Source organism: Pomacea canaliculata, linkage group LG14 (assembly GCF_003073045.1).
Source record: "Pomacea canaliculata isolate SZHN2017 linkage group LG14, ASM307304v1, whole genome shotgun sequence".
NCBI lineage: Eukaryota > Metazoa > Mollusca > Gastropoda > Architaenioglossa > Ampullariidae > Pomacea > Pomacea canaliculata.
This window is the reverse complement of record NC_037603.1, coordinates 132,364-150,545: the sequence shown is the minus strand read 5'-3', so window position 1 is coordinate 150,545 and position 18,182 is coordinate 132,364. Positions and strand designations below refer to the sequence as shown.

The following is an 18,182-nucleotide window of genomic DNA, read 5'->3' as shown; positions in this document are numbered from 1 at the left end:
CAAGCAGAACCACCTACGCACTCACCGATCACAGCTTTTCCAAATTCTATAATGAGGGGAGAAAAAACTCGTTTATTTACCCAAACGGCTTAGTGCTGGATCTTGTCCAACAGTGGCACCCATGTACTACGGTCAGCACCGCCTGGCACGTCCACCACAGCCTGCTGCTGACAGACGACTGACCAGGACACGCTGAACTCCGAGGTTGACAACAACATTTGGCTGGGGCTGAAATAATAGCCAGCGCCGACACCATCGGACACTTTCATCTCCAAGCTTTGCTCCACAAGAAACATGCGCACAAGGATAGAAGAGGCAATGGACAGCCAACAGCCACACAAGTACGTTAGAAACAGCGCTGAGCAGACGACTGGTGACGTCAAACACAACAAACGTCAGCTGATCTTTATCTGCCCTATCCCTCTACAGCAGGATAAAAATAGCCTGCGACACTGACGCTGAGGTTCGTCTGCTACGAGCGCGTCCATCGTAAAGTGCCTGGATTACATTTCACGGGAAATTACTAGAAAAATAGCAAACAAATGTCTGTTGACGACAATGTAGAGAAATAATATACTGAGACCAGCTGACAGTTAAACCGACAGTGATGTCCATTCGCCTAACTGACTTAAGGGGACTGCACTCTCTTGTTCTTCGATCTAAGTCTCCTCTTGATCTGTGTTGTTGTTGTGTATTTACACTCATTTGTGTTGCTCTGTCTTTGTCTGCACCATACCGTGTCCACCTACACACAACTTCCTATCAACTGCCTCCTTCTTACATCCGCCATAATGATTTCTTCATACAGTTCGCAAGTGAAAAAATCACACAGTCGATGCAGTGTGCTTTATCGTGTAGACACATATTATTCGCGTATACACCTAGTGATTGTATATATAATACAGCTAGTGGTTACACATACCTTGCGGGGTGTAGTGCATACTCGGGAATACTTACCTACCAAAGATGTCATACACAGGAATGTGAAGGGTAGCCATGTTTTATCACCAGGTAGTCTACAGGTGTGTCTCACTGACCTCCACAACTCTCTTCCTTCTGATCGTTGTAAGGCAGCCTGGGCAAGTTATTTGGTTATTTGTTTGGTTATCACTTAGTTATTTTATTATTAGTTAAAGGTTGACTACCGTTCTTTTCACATCGCTGTTGTCAGCTTTTCTTTTTAGATGAAAGACACTGCTCGTTAGGGATTACCTTCTGTTGCCTGCTTCCTGAGTGAGCGGTGTTATCTTCATCGGTAGCAGCGCCTCTTTCTTTAGGTTTAGTACTCGGTCTGTAACCTTACTTCTTGTGATGTGAACTATCGAAAACAAACACGTGTCTTTGTTTGCTGGATGAGGTCTACTTTGCTTTTACATTTTATTGGCTGCCTTCTCTCACTGTCGCCCCTCTATTCCTTGGGATTCTGTAGTTTTCTGACAAGATATAGTCACAGTACGTTATCATCGCTTTCCTGACAGACGACAGTCGCTGTCCACCTTCATCCTCCATCCACATGACGTCACTGAGGGCTGATTGTCAGATTTCGTGTCATGACATGTCACTGTCAGGGTATAGTGTCTTGTGACAGGATGTTAGCAAACTGTAACAGTGTCATGTGACCGTGGCGTAGGTATTATATCCTGTCATTGCTATTTATTGGTTTATTTGCTATCTGCTGTATATTTATATTGTCAGCCTGTTGTTTGACTTTGTTGAAACAGTGCGCACGTGGTGCCTGTGGGTGACACGACTGTTAAAACTATTTTAACCTCTTAACAACAGTCTGTACCTGTTTTAAACTAAACTTTATTGAGAAATTGATTGTGATGTTTATAAACGATTTGAAACAACATTTGTACATCGTGTGAATGTGTTTGTGCCAAACAGTTAAACTTGTAACATGTGTTGTATAAGTGAGCCGCTAGTGTTTGTTGTGTTTACATCAATAAATTTCTTCACTAAATAAAGCGGGTTTTGAAGGACAACTCGTGTCTGTATTTAGTCTCAGAGTTCTGTCCCCTTTGTTTACCACTGGCAGTAAACAATGTCAGACCGAATACTTTAATGCACGACACTGACACTACAGTCTGATGAGGCCCTTTGACAGCACGTGTACAACTTATACAACAGTGACACAGATATCACACTGGGAGACTGACACACGCACGGATATGATGACACATTAAAACACACACCTCTGAAACACACAAACTTGTTGACACTTGTTGTTTTGTAAACAGAGACACGGACGTCGTGATGAAAAAGTCTGTAATGACGTCATATCTATTGCATCATAAGTTGATGACGTAGTGATAGACTGAGAGTAGAAGAGGACAAACACCACAAAACAATTGTTGGTGTAAGAGACTGACGCTCGACTGCAGCAGGTGACAGGTGTCAGTCACCTTCTAGCGGGTTGTCGTCATCGGAGACAATCACAAGTTGTGACGTACAGCGGGACAGGAGCTCAAGTCGGACAGATCTAAATAAACTGTAATCAGTGTTCTCCAGACAGACGACGACTTTTCTCTCCAGACCACGAACATGACGTCCACTCGCCACCCACACCACGTCACTGCGGGCCGTGGCCACGTCCTCGATGTCGTCATCCTTCATCACCCGCACTGGGATACCCGCTTCTTGCAGTCCTCTGACCATACCCCTCTGATCACTAACGTTAGCCCAGTACAACACCAGCACGTCTCTCCACTGTAGACAGGGTGGTGTTGTGCCGCCACTGGTAGAGGTCAATGTTGTAGATGTTGTTGTGCTTCTCCCTGTCAACATGGATATAAACAATAGTATTGTGACGTCATCACGTAAACTGGGAGACACACGTCACTAACACAGTCTTATTTACAAGACTGTTTCTCACTCGTTGGTTATTTATCACATAGGTAAGTGTTTAACTGTAAACAACGTTACACTACACAATACACACACCTACCTGTAACACCAACACGGAGACTGTGTAGGAAGCTGGCCACCTCACGACCGCACGTCACACAGTCACCTGGCCTGTCACCTGAGTGACCTTGACCTCGGTGATACAGTCGTGTGACTGGGGGGCCGTCTGTGTGGTCGGACACACCTCGCTCACTGTACGGCAGTACAACACGTTGTGTAGTGATCCCCGCATCCTGCTGGACTTCCCTAACGACGGCCGGAGGAGAGCGGAGGGGTCTGGTTAAATATTCCACTGGCCAGCCGAAGGGTGCGTCTCTATAGTTACAACTTGCCGCCCACAGATGGAGACGAGGAATTAGTGTCAACAGCAACTTACACAAAGTCTGGAAGTTGTTGATTTTGAGGCCAAGACTGTAACATAGGATGTAGCTACACGCGTTACACTGTGTACTATTATTAATGTGTGATTCTGTTTGTGTATCATGTGTAATATTGTTACCAATGATGTCATCAAGTGATGTCACAATAATGACACGTGTTGCAACACAATCTGTGTAACAGCCGATGCTTCAAAACAAATCTACGTTGACAACACAACACCTCCATCAGGTGTCACAACTGTTGAGGAAACATCACCTGTTAAGCACCAAATAGTTGTAATCCAGTAAATGCAGACAACATCTACCTGTGTGTCTATCATCACATCACACGCTGTACAACTCACCTGAACTCACTCACTACTTCATCAGCGATAACGTACAACGACCCTGCGCTCGCCGCCTGTGACAAGTCGTTGACGGCCTTCTCCACGTCGTCACCGCCATAAATGTCATACTGCAGGAGGTGAGGCTGACCGGGTGATACACCTGCTGACTGTTGTGTCTTTACTGTCTGCAGCAACAGGTGATACAACATGGTGCACGCTGCACGACTCTCCCTACAAGTACTGACAACGTAGACGTGGTGACCACATCGCAGCCACTCTATGGCCATCAGCAGCAGCACCACAGTTTTACCTGTGCCGGGCGGTCCGGTGACAAAGAGTGTGGGAGGCGCCGTGTGTAGCAGGTGAACTTGCTCCGGGAAGAGTGTTATTACAGCAGTGTAGCACTCTCCTGTCCACCACACGGCCTCACCCAGGGTCTTGACACTCACACGTGGAGGACATGTGCATGGCACAGTCACTGTTGTCGCCGGACCACAGAACCTGGTATAAAAGAATTCGTCACACACATTGTTTTGATATAGTAAATACACGATCCGGAAAAACAACAGTGTACAATAATCATCTTTGTCTTTCCTATACAAAGTACCCTTGTCGCATCTGAGTGTCATAAACCTGCTATTTGTCGAAAATAATTTGTCTTTAAAAAAAAAATAGAAGGGAAAGGGAAAACGTAGTCACGAGCGTAGGAATGCAATGAAGTGTGTAGGTAGTCTCGAAGCTTCAAGTTTGATAGCAAAGGCTTTAAGACAGGATTTTCTTCAGAAGTGACTGCTACTATATATTTTTTACCAAAATGACTGTAATGAGAGATTTTCTACAGAAGTGTCTGCGAGAAAAGAGTTTCATTTTTGAAGACAATCTGCATGGCTGTAAAATAATTTCTAGTTTCCTTAGGTTTTTTTTTTTTTTTTGGTAGACTTTACAAGTTTGATTTCAGTTTTTACAAACTAGTGTTACCAGTCCTCAACTGACATTCTCCATGCTGAGACAGTGAAGGAAGTAATAAATTTTAAGTAAAAAAAAACTAAACCAGCAAGTTTCTCACGACAGACGTTTTGTCCGGTACATCAAAATATTTACACAAGTTGACTTTGTGTCATCATATTGCACTACAATTCTTGTCTTTACCTGGCGACAAGAGTTTTGTACACTTCACGTGTCATGTGACTGTCAGGTCCAGCCCCAGCCACGCGTCGCTGCCACCAGTGTCCGAGTTCCCTCAGCACGTGACTACTGACGTCATGCGGTGTATTGGGGTCAGACAACTGATCACAGCACAGACACACACCTGTGATGTCGGCCGGGTCTGATGTTGTTCCCAGACACTGACACAGGGTCTGTAAAATAATCCCGTGATCGATTGAAAGAACATAAATTCCTATATTTATCAAGTTTCAGTAAATTATTTTTAACATGGCAATAAAATCGTAATTGTTGTTATTTGGTGTATCTTGTGTAAACGTTTTACTTCCAAAACAACAATAGCACTGTGTATGTATTTTGTTAAAATGAAAATATGTTTTACTTAAATGTGGAAAATATTTTTACTTGAGTCAATTGGGTGTCGCCAGCTATAGCCTTCTGTACTTGATGAGCCGTGAGGTTGGGGAAAGCGATGGTCTTAGTGATGCGCAGACCGGGAGCGATGTCGGACACCAGGTGAGACAACATGGCCTCCGTCTTGTCCAGCTGCGACGCGGCCTGTTTCAGCTTCTTTTTTATTTGATTATCTATTTCCTGCTGTGACATTTTCAGTTCCTGTAGGTTGTCACCAAATGTCTTCACCTCAAGTACGACCAAACCAAAATCTCGGTGAAGAAGAAGTACATCAAAGTCTCCTTGTTTCCAGTTTCGGGGCAGACACGACGGAAGACTGAGGGCTACAGGTAACTGGGCAACTGCGGCTGAGTAACAAGGTTCACTCAAGTACTCTCCGAACTTCAGCTGACTAAGTCCTACCAAAACTTCTTTGTTCTGTTTAGACATTGTCTGCAGACACATGAGAACCCGATGCATGGCGGCATCGTCTCTGGTATCACTGTCCTGAACTCCAGTAGCTTGAGGACTACGAGCCTGACCAGCAGCAGGTGGAGTCATCGCTTGTTTGTTGGACTGACCGGCCTTTCCAGGTGCTGGCTGAAGGACCACAATACTCTCACCAGCAATGGACTCGCTGGTCATCGGCACGCGGTTGAAGTAGACAGGAGGCAGGAAGTAGGCGTCAGAGTCGAGATCAGGGAACGAGGCCTCAACCCATTGTAACCAGAATGTCTGGGCTTGTTCTGATAATGTTAACTGCATCAAAGCCGCTTTAGCAGATAAAACTGAAAGCTTGACGTATTACTATAAGTCAATTTATTTCAACTTTTCTTTGACAAACCTTTATCATTTACTTTTACATAAAACTATTCCAGTTTTCGGAAAGGAAATATTTATTACAAATTACCAATGGCATTATTGTTTACCATTTAGTATAGTTCATGTTCAAATCACTTTTTTTTTTAATTGACACTTTTGCTTACATTTATACTGTTAGATCATCGTGTAATTTTTATTTAAATAAATGTGTAAAAAAACAAACCTTTTTATTGATGAGCTTGACTGCTTCGTCGATCTGAGATGGAACACCACGTATGGTGACAACCTTCCTACCGAGTACAGGTGACGAGTTGACATCAAAGTTTACGTCAGCGCCTGACTGTTTGCTCACCTCGTCAAGTATTCGTATGCTTTCTGTAAAAAAATATATTTCTGATTTTTTAATAAAAAAAATCTCGCCGACAGTTGCATTTCAACAAATGTGATCAGCACCCTCCTTTACGGATCAGAATCCTGGAAGATGACCAAAACCATCAGTAACAAGCTTGACGTCTTCCAAAACAGATGCCTCAGGCGCATACTTAACATCTTTTGGCCAAATACCATCAGCAACGAAGAACTCCACCGAAGAACTGAAACCGAGTCCATCACCACGCAGGTTCAACGAAGGCGTTGGCGATGGATTGGACATGTGCTCCGCCAGCAGACAGCAGACCTCTCCACAGTCGCCCTACGATGGACTCCAGACGGCCGAAGAAAACGAGGCCGCCCAAAGGAAACTTGGAGAAGAACAGTGGAAAGGGAGATGAAAGGAAAGGGCTGGACATGGGGTCACCTAGAGCGGGTTTCAGCCGATCGACATCGGTGGCGGACTCTGGTTGAGGGCTTATGTGCAACCTGATGCACGAAGAGGAATAGATAGATAGATAGGTAATTATACTTACTGTTGTGTGCTGAAGTGTCTAGAAACGAGCAGAATGGTCTAAAAGAATGAAAGTAGTAATTTTTCGTATTCTTTCTGGCCATGGGGGCCTAGGGCATGTGATACAAAACTTTAGTGTTAAATATGGTATCATCCACACAATGTATCATACACACAATGTAGAAGACCTCAACGACCGCGGTGATCCCGAATAGCCTCATGGGAGCTATCTCTGCCCCGACAGTCATAGTCCGTCAAGGGAGGCCCCTAGTGTTTGAGTTGTTCAACATTTTCGGAAGTATAATAGGTGCATGCAAAAATTTATATCCATTCTGGATATATAAAAACAGGAAAAAAATTACCCTTTCTCTCTCTTTATCTTTTCACTTCGGGAGAGACAGAACTGTGGCGACACCAGAAACACACACACATTGAAGAGAGCTGAAAGGTTAGCTGGAGGGAGGATGTCAGCTCCTTAAGTAAGGCATTTAGGTTGTAAGTGTAGGTGTTTAAATTATATCTATTTGTTTGCAGTGAAATTCATAAAGCAGTGATGAAGGAAGAGCAGTTTGCATGAAATTATTCTGGGTTTTTTATCACCTCCTATTTTCTTCACCTTTATCTGTCTGCACTCAGTCTTTCACCCTAGTTGCTGACATAAGTAGAATAAAGGCATTCGACAACATTTGCCTGAAGAGACAACCAAACTCACCTGTATTCTGAAGTAGTTCAGCCTGTTCGTCGGTCACGGCGTGTAGGTAAACTTCGACTCTTCCGCCGCCTCTAGAACTTTCTCCTCCAGGGTCTCCTTTCCAGCATTGTCCCTGTAATATTTATAACATTTACATGTAACATCCTAGACTGAACTCCATATACACAGCTTGTCTGATAAAAATACGCATAATGTTTACAAATCGTTAAATTTCTTTTTACCATTTATGCAAGTTGTAACCTCTTTAACCTTGACCCGTCTAACCCCAACAGACTCCCAGTCCTGGGTTGACTACACCTTGTCTCACCTGTTGTGAAGCAGACGGCGGGGGACCAGACATGGCTGACAGTGGTCTCCCCTCAGCAGCACCAAGTTTATAAGAGGCAGCGACTGTCGTCTGCGGTCTGTCAGGACAGGATATAGACTGTCATGTCCTCTCTGTGCTTGATGATGGTAGACAGCTAGGATGTCAAACATGGGCGACACTAGATGTAGTGAGATATTTATTGTCCAAGGCATTCCACATTGTTAGCGCCTCTTGTCAAAATATATCACGTGGCTAACTGTAGTAATTAATACAATTCCCGTATACGTACACCTATACAACAAAAGTCAATGTCTGTACAGCGCGAGACCCAACAATACTTCTGTACGACAGGGGGACATAACTATAACTCCTGGTTTGCGATAATGAGCTGAAGTCTATTAATTGGCAAATTGAAAAATAAAGTGACGAAAGAAATTATAACTTTGAGTCATAAATCAGGTCTGTGTAACATGAATGATACGTCCCGAAAAAAAATCAGCTTACGTCCCGTGGCCATCAGGTGCGCAAACATTGATATCGGATATGATGCGATTTAGCCTTGACCTTTAAAGAATAGTTACAGTCAATTAGCTATAATGAGCCCCTTTATACTTTTTAAAACATTTCCTGCCTTGTTCACTATGTGGCACAATGTTTTCAAGTCTATCCCAGATAGCATGAAAACATTTTTAAAACGTTTTAAAAACGTTTACATGGTTGTAATAAGGTTTACGTTTTAGATAAAACGTTTTAAAAACATTTTAAAAACATTTACCAAAAAAACATTTTTAAAATGTTTGAAAATAAAACATTTAAAACAAAAATGTTAAATAAATGTTTTATAAACGTTTACAATGTTAACCTTTATGGCTGCGCGTCATGACGTAATTTTTTAAAAAGACGTCACTATTTGATTCGCCAGCTTTCCCTTATCCTATGGAATTTTAGAGCCAGTCCACGGTGTAGATACTGAAAATCCTCACCAAAAAGCTTTTTTAAAGACTTTGTTATATTTGTCTTATGACTAGGTTTGATAGTTTAAAATCATTGCAATTTTTAGAACATCAATGCTACGTAACTAAATATTTGCTATTCTTCTTGTGGATGCACGTACTCCCATGATTCCACGCGGCGAGACATTTTCTCTGCTGATGTACTGTATGTTTGAAAACCAAGGTTGTAATCTTTTCTCTTTGTTTACCACACACGTACTGCAGGTTCTTAATTATAAAACGCTATATACCGTGTTCTAGTACAACACACATTTAATGTATGCTTATTGGGTGTGATGTGTCAAAGTTTACTTTCTGAATTGAGCGCTCGTACATAATCTAATATTCTAATACGTTAAGGCAACTGATAGTTCACATCATGTCGTCCTACTGGACGAAGCGGAGAAAAGTTAATAAAACTTGTAGAAGCAGAGTTGGCAGAACTGAAAGAAGAAAGATGTATTCAATGCTCACTGATACAAACATTCACGATCCACTGTCGTAGAGAAGGTGCTCACAGTTTTAGATCTACAGAGTCAAATTAATAACAGTTCGAACCAGCAGACACCAGAACTCTCAGCGATAACATCACGCCAGCAATATTTACCGACTAAATACAATTTGGATGAAAATAATGATGATGATGTTGTGAAATCTAATTTTAGTGAATTTGAAGATTATATTGATGATCAGTTTGATTCAGCGATATCTTCAGACAGCGACAGTGAAACAAATACAGATTTGGCCACACAGTTGGCATATTGGGTCGCAACATTTAACATTTCCAACAGTTCACTTTCAGTACTTCTTGCCTTGTTGCGACAAAAGCATCCTGTAATAACTGCTTGCTTGAATTCATTGCTAAACCGTTATCTATGGCTGAAATGGTACCACTGGTATTGTGTAATCATTTCTCATTATCGTGTAAATTTGTGTTACATGTTCTTAAAATTTACGTTAAGGATGATAGAGTTTTTACTAACATTAAATAACGTGACATTATAACATTGCATGCCACAGAAGCAAACTGCAGTCAATACAATCATATCTCAGCTGAACAAGATTCATGCTATCCTCCCTGTATTTACCATAGTTCCTTGAGTATAACAGTGTATAAAAATATATGCAGTCATAATCTCTGACGGAAATATGACAGATGAAGTCAAACGTCCAACACTCCCATAAAGACACACAGTTAGCCTCCCTGGTAAGAGTTCATAGAGGATTGTTTATTTTTCAGCACTCGAAACGGTTAGCATACTGGCCACCAAGTGAGCTGACAAAACACCTTAAGGAGGGAGCTCTGCCAGATAGACATACCTGGACTCTTCAAGCTGTTTGCATTTTGGGTTCAAAGGGTCCTTTTATACTTTTTTTACTCATTGTCATATATATGTATATTATAGAGATTAGATGTTTGATGACTTCATCAGCCTGGTTAATATTTTTGTGGTCAGTCTCTTGATAAAGTTTAAAAGTATTGTTCATATTTATTTTGTAAAAGGTTTTAAGGTAGTGTTAGTGTCTTTAGTCCACGCAGACCTTGCTTAGGGTTTATTGTGGTTACAGACTGGAACATACAGCCACATGACCATTAACATCTCAGCGAACAGACAGTTAACTGATTTTGTCATGTGAAATTCATATTGTGTGGTAAAGCATTGCATGCCATTATTCTCGATGTTTATTATAACTTCACAAAATAATAACCCTTTCAGATGAGTATTTGGTTGCCAGACGAAAAGTGGATAACAGCCAGTATACATCAAACTTGGATACAACAGATGATGACAGCACTAAAGGTTGAAAAGATCGGAAGAGGAAGAGAAACAAGTAGTCACATTGTGTCTTGTTTGAGTTATAGAATGACAGGGATTAGGGAATCCCTAGGTTTGGAGAACAACTTACAAGATCAGTACAGATTTCAGTATTGCAGTTCATTTCAATTTTTCATGAGGGTAATATTGATATTATGATAGGTATAGCCTAGGAATTATTTATTATTTTATTTCTTAAATCTTTTAGTCCAGAAATTCTTAAATTTTCATAATTGTCATTTCACTGCACACTTATTAATAGGTATGCTGTGTTAATTAGGTTAGGGCTAGAGAGCCCAGACGAGGAGGAAGAAGACGACTTTAGATGGAAATCAGTGCATCCAGCAGTGCCAAGCAGGACCATTGCCAGACTCATTGCAACCACAAGTGGAAAACAAGCGTTTATGCCCACAGGTAAATGCACTAACCACCAGAATATTGCCCCCACGACGTGAGCACCCCAGTGACCAACGTAGTGACTCTCAGCAAGGAGTACAAGAGGGGACAGACCTCACAACTGCAGCAGTAAAGGCGGTACCCAGAGGAGTGTCTAATGAAGGTAATTCAGACAATTTTATATTATTGGGTAACTTTTCTTGCTTTTGTTTTGCCTATTTAATTTTGTTGTGAATTCCCTTTCACAATCTCATGTTGACATAGTGTTGGTTATACAAGTTTCTTACTGCTCCCAAATCACCGTTGATTGGCTTCATTCACCTATAAAAGTTAATTGTCACTTTTGCTCACAGTGCTATGTTCATATTGTTGCAGCATTTGCCTGGCTCATTCTGAAACAAGACACAGAATTGAAATTGATGCTACAGGAAGTAAAGATATGGTGATTCATTCACTGATAAGCAAAGACCAGCCTGCTCCAGCAAAGGATGCCTGAATGTTGCCAGAAGATTTGATCCTTCCGATAGAACACAGCAAGAGCTGTTGGAACTGGATGGACGCCTTGATGATGATTCCTTTCATGAATTACTCGTACGTAAGCAGATGTCATTGTTAAAGCCATGATTGAAATGATAATCTGTAATAATTTAGGGGAATTTAAAGCATAGCTTGACATTTTTGAAAAACTTATTTTTTATAGGGAATTCATTTGAGAATGATCAGTTCTTGTCAATCTATCATACATATATAGTGTGGAACACAATAAGTCAAATTTTAAATCCAGTTTCAAAGGGTTTCAGCCTCATAAACTTTATGGTTATTGGGGAAGGAAACATTAAATGTCAGCTTTTTGTGAAAGTTTTCAGTTTATAATTTTTGTATGGCCCTTGAATTGTAAGTAATTAAAGCCATGTATATTTTCACTACACCCTTTCTTGTTTATGATGTGTGGCCTACTTTTGACAGATATGTTTCTTGTCTTCTAAAGATTTGCAAGTCAAAAGCCTCTCATGTGTGGGTAGAACGAATGCAAAGGATTGTGTGAAAAGAATCATGCGGCGACTCCTGACCAACAAGGTTGCTCGGAACTTAACTGGAAAGGACAAAAGGGAGAGATGTGTGCTTTCAAGGGACTGAAGGTGCAGGCCATGATCTACAGTAAGTGATAATGTATAAATGTTAGTGTATATTATTATTAAAGGTATAGATATATGATATATTGTCTACACATACTTTGACAAAAAAGAGAAGTGCAGATCTAAGTGCTTATTTTTGTATAACATGAATTGACATTTTTCATTGCTAGCTCTACAGTTTAAAATTATTTGTAGCTCTTGTCAGTATTAATTGTGCTTCTATGGGTGAAACTAGTGTAAAAACGGAAAGACATGGGGAACAAGCATAAGCACCATAAAACTGAAACAATATGTATAGTGTGAGACTTTCTTTAGTCCATCTTTAATCTATAAACCTGTAGCGCTTCTTTAATCTACAAATCCCATTTTGCTATCTGCAGAAGCTGTACGGAAGAACGGTGGGTGTATGGAGGCTTCCGATAAAGTTAGTGCAGGAGCCATCACAGAGTGGAGACCAATGCTTCAGCAGACAGTGCTGTTCCACCTGTCCGTTGTCCTTCCCGCCCGAGCTGCCATCCGCATCAGAGAGCGACGACTCCTCTCCCAGCGACAGAGAAGTCTAGAGATATACACCTAATGTCTACGATGACTGCAATGCCACCTACAGCCGCCGAATGCCAGTACTGGTCACATAGCCATTCGCTTCCAACGGCAACAGCAGGCAGTCCTGACAGTCCTTTGTCACTGGCTCTCCCCCACGCTCAAGAGCTGTCTCCCACATATAACACTTCTGTGCTTTTGCCTCCTTTTACTCCTCTACACTGGCATGTATGCCTAACTTTGCTGCATAAGGAACATCAGGCTTATCACCAAGCCACTCTTGACCCTAATTGGGACGCTTGCTGATATTTAGCAACAATGTCTCATATTTGAGATAGCTAATAATTACATATAAGAAGGTTTTAGTATGTTAAAATGAAGGCATGTGGATCTGATAGTGTTCTAAGTGCATTTTTCGTAAAGCCGCTTTACCAGACATACATGAACTTTTAATTGTTCAGCCTTATTTTACGGTATGAAATTTCTCATATTATTAATTAATTGGAATGATATGTCCCTTGTATAAGGGTAGAGATGATAATGTGCATGTTGTTATCTACAACAGGGTAACTGTACTTTTGGTGTATTTTTGTACATCATCTAATTGTATTTACAATTCACTGTTTTTTTGTAAATCTAAAGGTCTATTAGTTTAGTTTTAGTTTAATTATTCCTTGGCACTCTGCACGGAGCACAGTGCCGCACCACCTCACCTTTAAGTATTTGAAATTGAAATATTTAAAAGTATTAATTTAACAAAAAATCCTATGCATTGATTTGTCGGTGTTTAATTAATTCATATTTCTTTTTCACTTTTTTGAGTATCATTTATTCATTTTTATCACAAATGGTCACCATTTTGTACTTGCTATTGTATAATGTAAATGTCTCCTGGGTTTATTCCCAACGACACAAATATGTTTTAATTAACAAATGAAAATCTTCTCTGTACATCCTTTTTGCCATGTTTGAAGTGAAACTGCAGAAAGTATGTGTGAAATGTGGAACATTTAAATTAGTTTAAAAAACATTTTATAAACGTTTTTAAAAAGTGTCATGCGAAACATTTAAATTAGGTTTAAAAACATTTTAAAAACGTTTTTAAAAATTTACATACGAATATTTATTAAATGTTTTTAAAATGTTTTACAGAAAAATGTTTATAAAACGTTTTAAAATATTTTTTAAAATGTTTTACAAATGTTTGCAAAAAACGTTTTTAAAACATTACTTTGATGTGCATGATAAACATTTTTAAAACGTTTTCTGCAAACCTTTTTAAAATGTTTTATGGTTTATGTTTAAAACGTTTGCATGCTATCTGGGATAGACCTCTGTCTCTGTGTGTGTGTGTGTGCTCGCACTCTTGACCTTTTACACGTGTAGCAGGGAGGGGAGAAGTATATTTTCTTTACCTTTAACTGAATAGTCGAAACTTTCTGTAATTATAAAATCGCAGTTTTACATATTTAAAGTACTATGGATTTGTCGTCTGACAACTATATTGACAATGTCTAATACAAACGATAGTGAGGCGTTCTTTTATAAACATTAAGCTTCACGACAAGACTTCTTATAAAAGTGTCGAGAGGCTCTTTAATCTTTATTTGAAGAACTATTCTATGTACACACCACTGTATACACGTTTTGTTACAGCACGAGTTATTTTATTAACAACTCTTTTACGAAATCCGTTTCTTTTTTATTACATGTAATAGCACTGTTTACACCTGATAATAACACAGCAGCAGGTGTTATGGTGGGACAACACAAAGGTAGACATTTTACCTATGGCGCGAAATAAAAGTTTGTCTACCTGTACAGGTGAGACGGCATCGCTCTGTCACGAATGGCGTCTACACTATTTCTACAGGTAGAACTTGATCTCACTGCCAGCCCTATTAACCCCTAATGTTATATCTGCTGAGTACCAGAAATATTTGTAAATAAAAAGACTAACAAGAATAATATTGTCGAATGAAAAGTTATTAAGCAAGGATGTGCAAGAGACGTGAAATACAGATTAGCTGTAGCATGTGGAGAATATAAATGTACAGGTGTGCGCGCGTGTGTGTGATTGATTAATGTCGATACATTAATTTTTGTATATTTTGATACTGTTCAGACTGCTCATTACTGTTCATACTGATTACATTGGCTATTATTAACCATACTGTCTCTTACTGCTCACACCGTTAATGACTGAAGACAGAAACACTTACAGTCTGTCGTCACTTGAGGTCCGCTAGTCTGTGGTGTCGCTGTATTCAAGTAGTTCATGTGTTCACTGCATTCTACTTACATTGGTGTGACTACACGAAATAACAATTACTTATCTTTCTTTTAAGTCAAACAAGTAGAAGGAAAAAGCCTATATTTTTGAGAGTATGTGACTTACCCTTCATCAACTTGATCATAAAGAGGATGTCAATATGGCGGAATCATGACAGGTCGGCAATAAACAAACGGTTGCTATCAAAGTCTATGTTATCGGGTTTTTCCAAAGCATTGACATGATTTTAATGGAGATTTATCAAAATGATTTATGTACAGATAATAAGGCATGTCTTGTAATGTTTATATAGAAATTACAAGACATTAAATGTTTTATTAATGACAACAGACTAGGTTCAATATGTTAAGTATGTTTGTCATCATTCATGCGGCGTCTCTGGTAGAACAGGACACAGACTAGCAACACAGGCTTAGGCCTCAATTTGTGATTTGAAACTTCTCATGTTTCTGCTTATTCTCAAATTCTCTCTCACATTCATATACTTGCACTCCCTGCAGCATGTGTGAATATAAGTATCCTCTTGCACATACACTGCTCATACACGATACACCATTATCCTAAATATCAACACCATATATGGAGAATCCTTACATCATAAAGAAGAAACAATAAAAGGTCAGTTACACCAGCTGGTGGTGGCTGAACACAGGGAAGGCCGCCATATGTCCTGTCGAACAGCGAGTTACTCAGTTCCGACAGCACCGACAACTTTATAGGGATTGTAAAGGCAAAATGAAACTGCTTAGAATCGTGTGCAGAGTAGGATAAATTTGAATCTCGTCTATTTACATGTGTGATCACATGGAAAACGTTGAAGGTTTTTAGTAGAATGAGACTTTTTTTTTTTTTGCTTCCACGAAGTCTCGTTCTCCGTCACGTGACCCTATGACGTGTGGTTTCCATAGTGAGAACCATGCCTCGAGAATGTGCTGCACCCGATTGCCACGAAAAGATGGAAAAGATTCAAAATTTCCTTGTCATCAGTTTCCGAAGGACAGAGCATTACAAGTCTTACACACAGAGTGCGTCATAGAATAAACAGATGACGTCAAATCTTCGCAATGACCTCAGACACTTCCTCTGTGTGTGTGACGTCACAAGGAGACTGACATCACAACAAGACTCGTCTGCTTGACCATCTCGGGAAGCTATCGTGGTTACTCGGCGGAAGGACACAAGGGTCGATATCACTGGATTTTTTCAATTTGTATAAACATGGGCAACCGACATAGTGCTAATAAGTGGTAATTAAGTGAGAAACGAATCCTTTATTTCTCCTGTATTGCTCTCGTGCTCTGTAATTGTAACTAAATATAGTTTTGAAACGTTTGACCGTCGCCAGAGCCTTATCACAAGCCTTGAGTATCCCTTTAAAGGCCACCAGCCAGGCCGAACAGTTTCTCCGGGCTCCCATGCATACAAATGTTTGCTGCTATTCACCCTCATCAGTGTCCATCATCATTAACATTTGTAGGAACTTTAGTGATGATGATGATGATGATGATGATGATGATGATGGTGGTGGTGATGGTGGTGATGATGATGGTGATGGTGATGGTGATGGTGATGGTGATGGTGATGATGATGATGATGATGATGATGATGATGATGATGATGATGATGATGATGTAGTTTTATAGCGCGCTAGTATCCGCATCACAAAGATGCGCTCAATGCGCGGTGATCCCAGCAGCCACCAAACTGCAGTCAAATGAAAACTTCAAAAAAGTTTAAACAAGTGAGTCTTAAATTTTTCTGAAAGACAATACTATCAGACTCCTGGTCGAGAGGGGAAGCGAGTTCCACAAAAGCGGGCTACATTGGAGAAGATCTGAACCCACAGTCTTCTTGTTAGTATTCCCTGACTGAACGCTCGGTCGTTCAAGTCTGAAGTGGGATGCTGAACGAAGGTTCCGCTGGGGTTGGTAACAGCGAATGAGTTCTTGTAGATAGACAGGCCAAGGTCGTGAAGAAGCCATAGGTTAAGGTTAACAATTTATGCTCAATTCGCTTCTCCACAGGAAGCCAAATGTAGGTCCACGAAGTACAGGGTAATATGGTCAGTTGTTTCTTTCCTGCAACTATCCTCGCAGCCGTATTTTGCACTCGCTGAAGCCTCGACAACTCACTCTTTGAAATCCCCCGAGCAGCTGTTGCATAGTCTAATGTAGACCGATGAGTGACACAGCAACTGCATTTGCAGTCTTCTATTAAGACTGGGTCAGAGTCGACCAAGTGTCGGATATGGAAATAACATGCCTTGACTACAGAACTGACATGATCAGACATAGTTAGAAGATGTCGACATAGAGTCCAAGTTCCGTACGAGCTGGAGAGGGGGATTCTAGCTTGACCCACTTGGATGGAGTCTAGAGAGACTTTACTAAGGCTAAGCTTGGAACCACACAGCATCGCCTCTGTCTTCTCATCATTAAGCTTGAGTGTGAAACATAAACCATACAAATCATATCAGATAATGCAAATATGTCAGATGTACAGCAGCATCGTTATTTTACATCAGAACATGGACAGTAGTTGAGAGTATGCTCACATAACCACATAAACTAAATGGAGAAAATGAAGACTTCAACTAGTGCGAATGAAAAGTTATAATGTAAGATTCAGATTAAGAAAGTAGTTATTTCAGTATGTATCCGATTGATTCTTAATTGCTTTAAGGGCTTAGCTTCAGCGAATGTGGCACGTCTTCGGTGTAGGTTAAAAAAACCCAAAGAAGGTAGAAAAAAAGATATAGGTGAAAGGTCATGTGAAGACTTAGAAGTATTTCGTTTATTCAAACTACTACGACATTAAAAGAAAATGAGGGTCACTTTGAAACACTTGAATTTTTATCTAAGACAAACCGCTTTAGGAAACAAGATATACAGCCATGATGAAAATTATTTCTATTTACCATTCGATATAAAAAGAGGGCGCTATTTTAACCTATTTAATGATCATCTCAACCAGTCTACTTCAAAACAAAGAGTAGAGCTGCGATGACCTGCCATGTTAGTTGTATCATTATGTCGGCTCTTTGTTTAACAGCTTCAAAAATGGATGCCTAGGAGAAAGCTTTACTAAAACATTATGTTAATCTATTTAGGGCAG

The 18,182-nt window shown here is 40.3% G+C and overlaps 3 protein-coding genes across 6 annotated transcripts in view; all 3 read right to left on the bottom strand.

Annotated features, from left to right (window-relative positions):
- Positions 1-18,182, bottom strand: part of LOC112554923 (von Willebrand factor D and EGF domain-containing protein-like) — a 535,332-nt gene that overhangs the window by 431,607 nt on the left and 85,543 nt on the right. The gene's annotated exons all lie outside the window — the stretch shown is intronic.
- LOC112554924 overlaps positions 1-18,182 on the bottom strand; it is a 116,003-nt gene that overhangs the window by 79,284 nt on the left and 18,537 nt on the right. Inside the window, exon 1 of one of the 4 annotated variants that reach the window (XM_025222997.1) lies at positions 81-688. The exons of the other annotated variants lie outside the window; for them this stretch is intronic. Within the exon in view, the coding sequence (XP_025078782.1) occupies positions 81-256 (176 nt within the window). The 5' untranslated portion in view covers positions 257-688. Of the gene's footprint in view, positions 1-80; positions 689-18,182 lie in introns of those variants that run through there. 4 annotated transcript variants of the gene reach the window in all.
- LOC112554931 lies at positions 4,644-8,345 on the bottom strand. Its single transcript, XM_025223005.1, has 5 exons — positions 7,895-8,345; positions 7,588-7,699; positions 6,216-6,367; positions 5,183-5,929; positions 4,644-4,971 (listed from the first exon to the last, which is right to left on the bottom strand). Exons 1-5 carry the CDS (start codon positions 7,925-7,927, stop codon positions 4,759-4,761), a joined length of 1,257 nt encoding a protein of 418 aa, XP_025078790.1. The 5' UTR covers positions 7,928-8,345; the 3' UTR covers positions 4,644-4,758.

Coding starts and splice junctions, on each gene's coding strand:
- LOC112554931 (XM_025223005.1), bottom strand. CDS start 7,927: ATGTCTGGTCCCCCGCCGTCTGCTTCACAACAG. Junction 7,700..7,894: donor CGCCGTCTGCTTCACAACAG/GTGAGACAAGGT, acceptor TAAATATTACAG/GGACAATGCTGGAAAGGAGA. Junction 6,368..7,587: donor TGAACTACTTCAGAATACAG/GTGAGTTTGGTT, acceptor ATTTTTTTACAG/AAAGCATACGAATACTTGAC.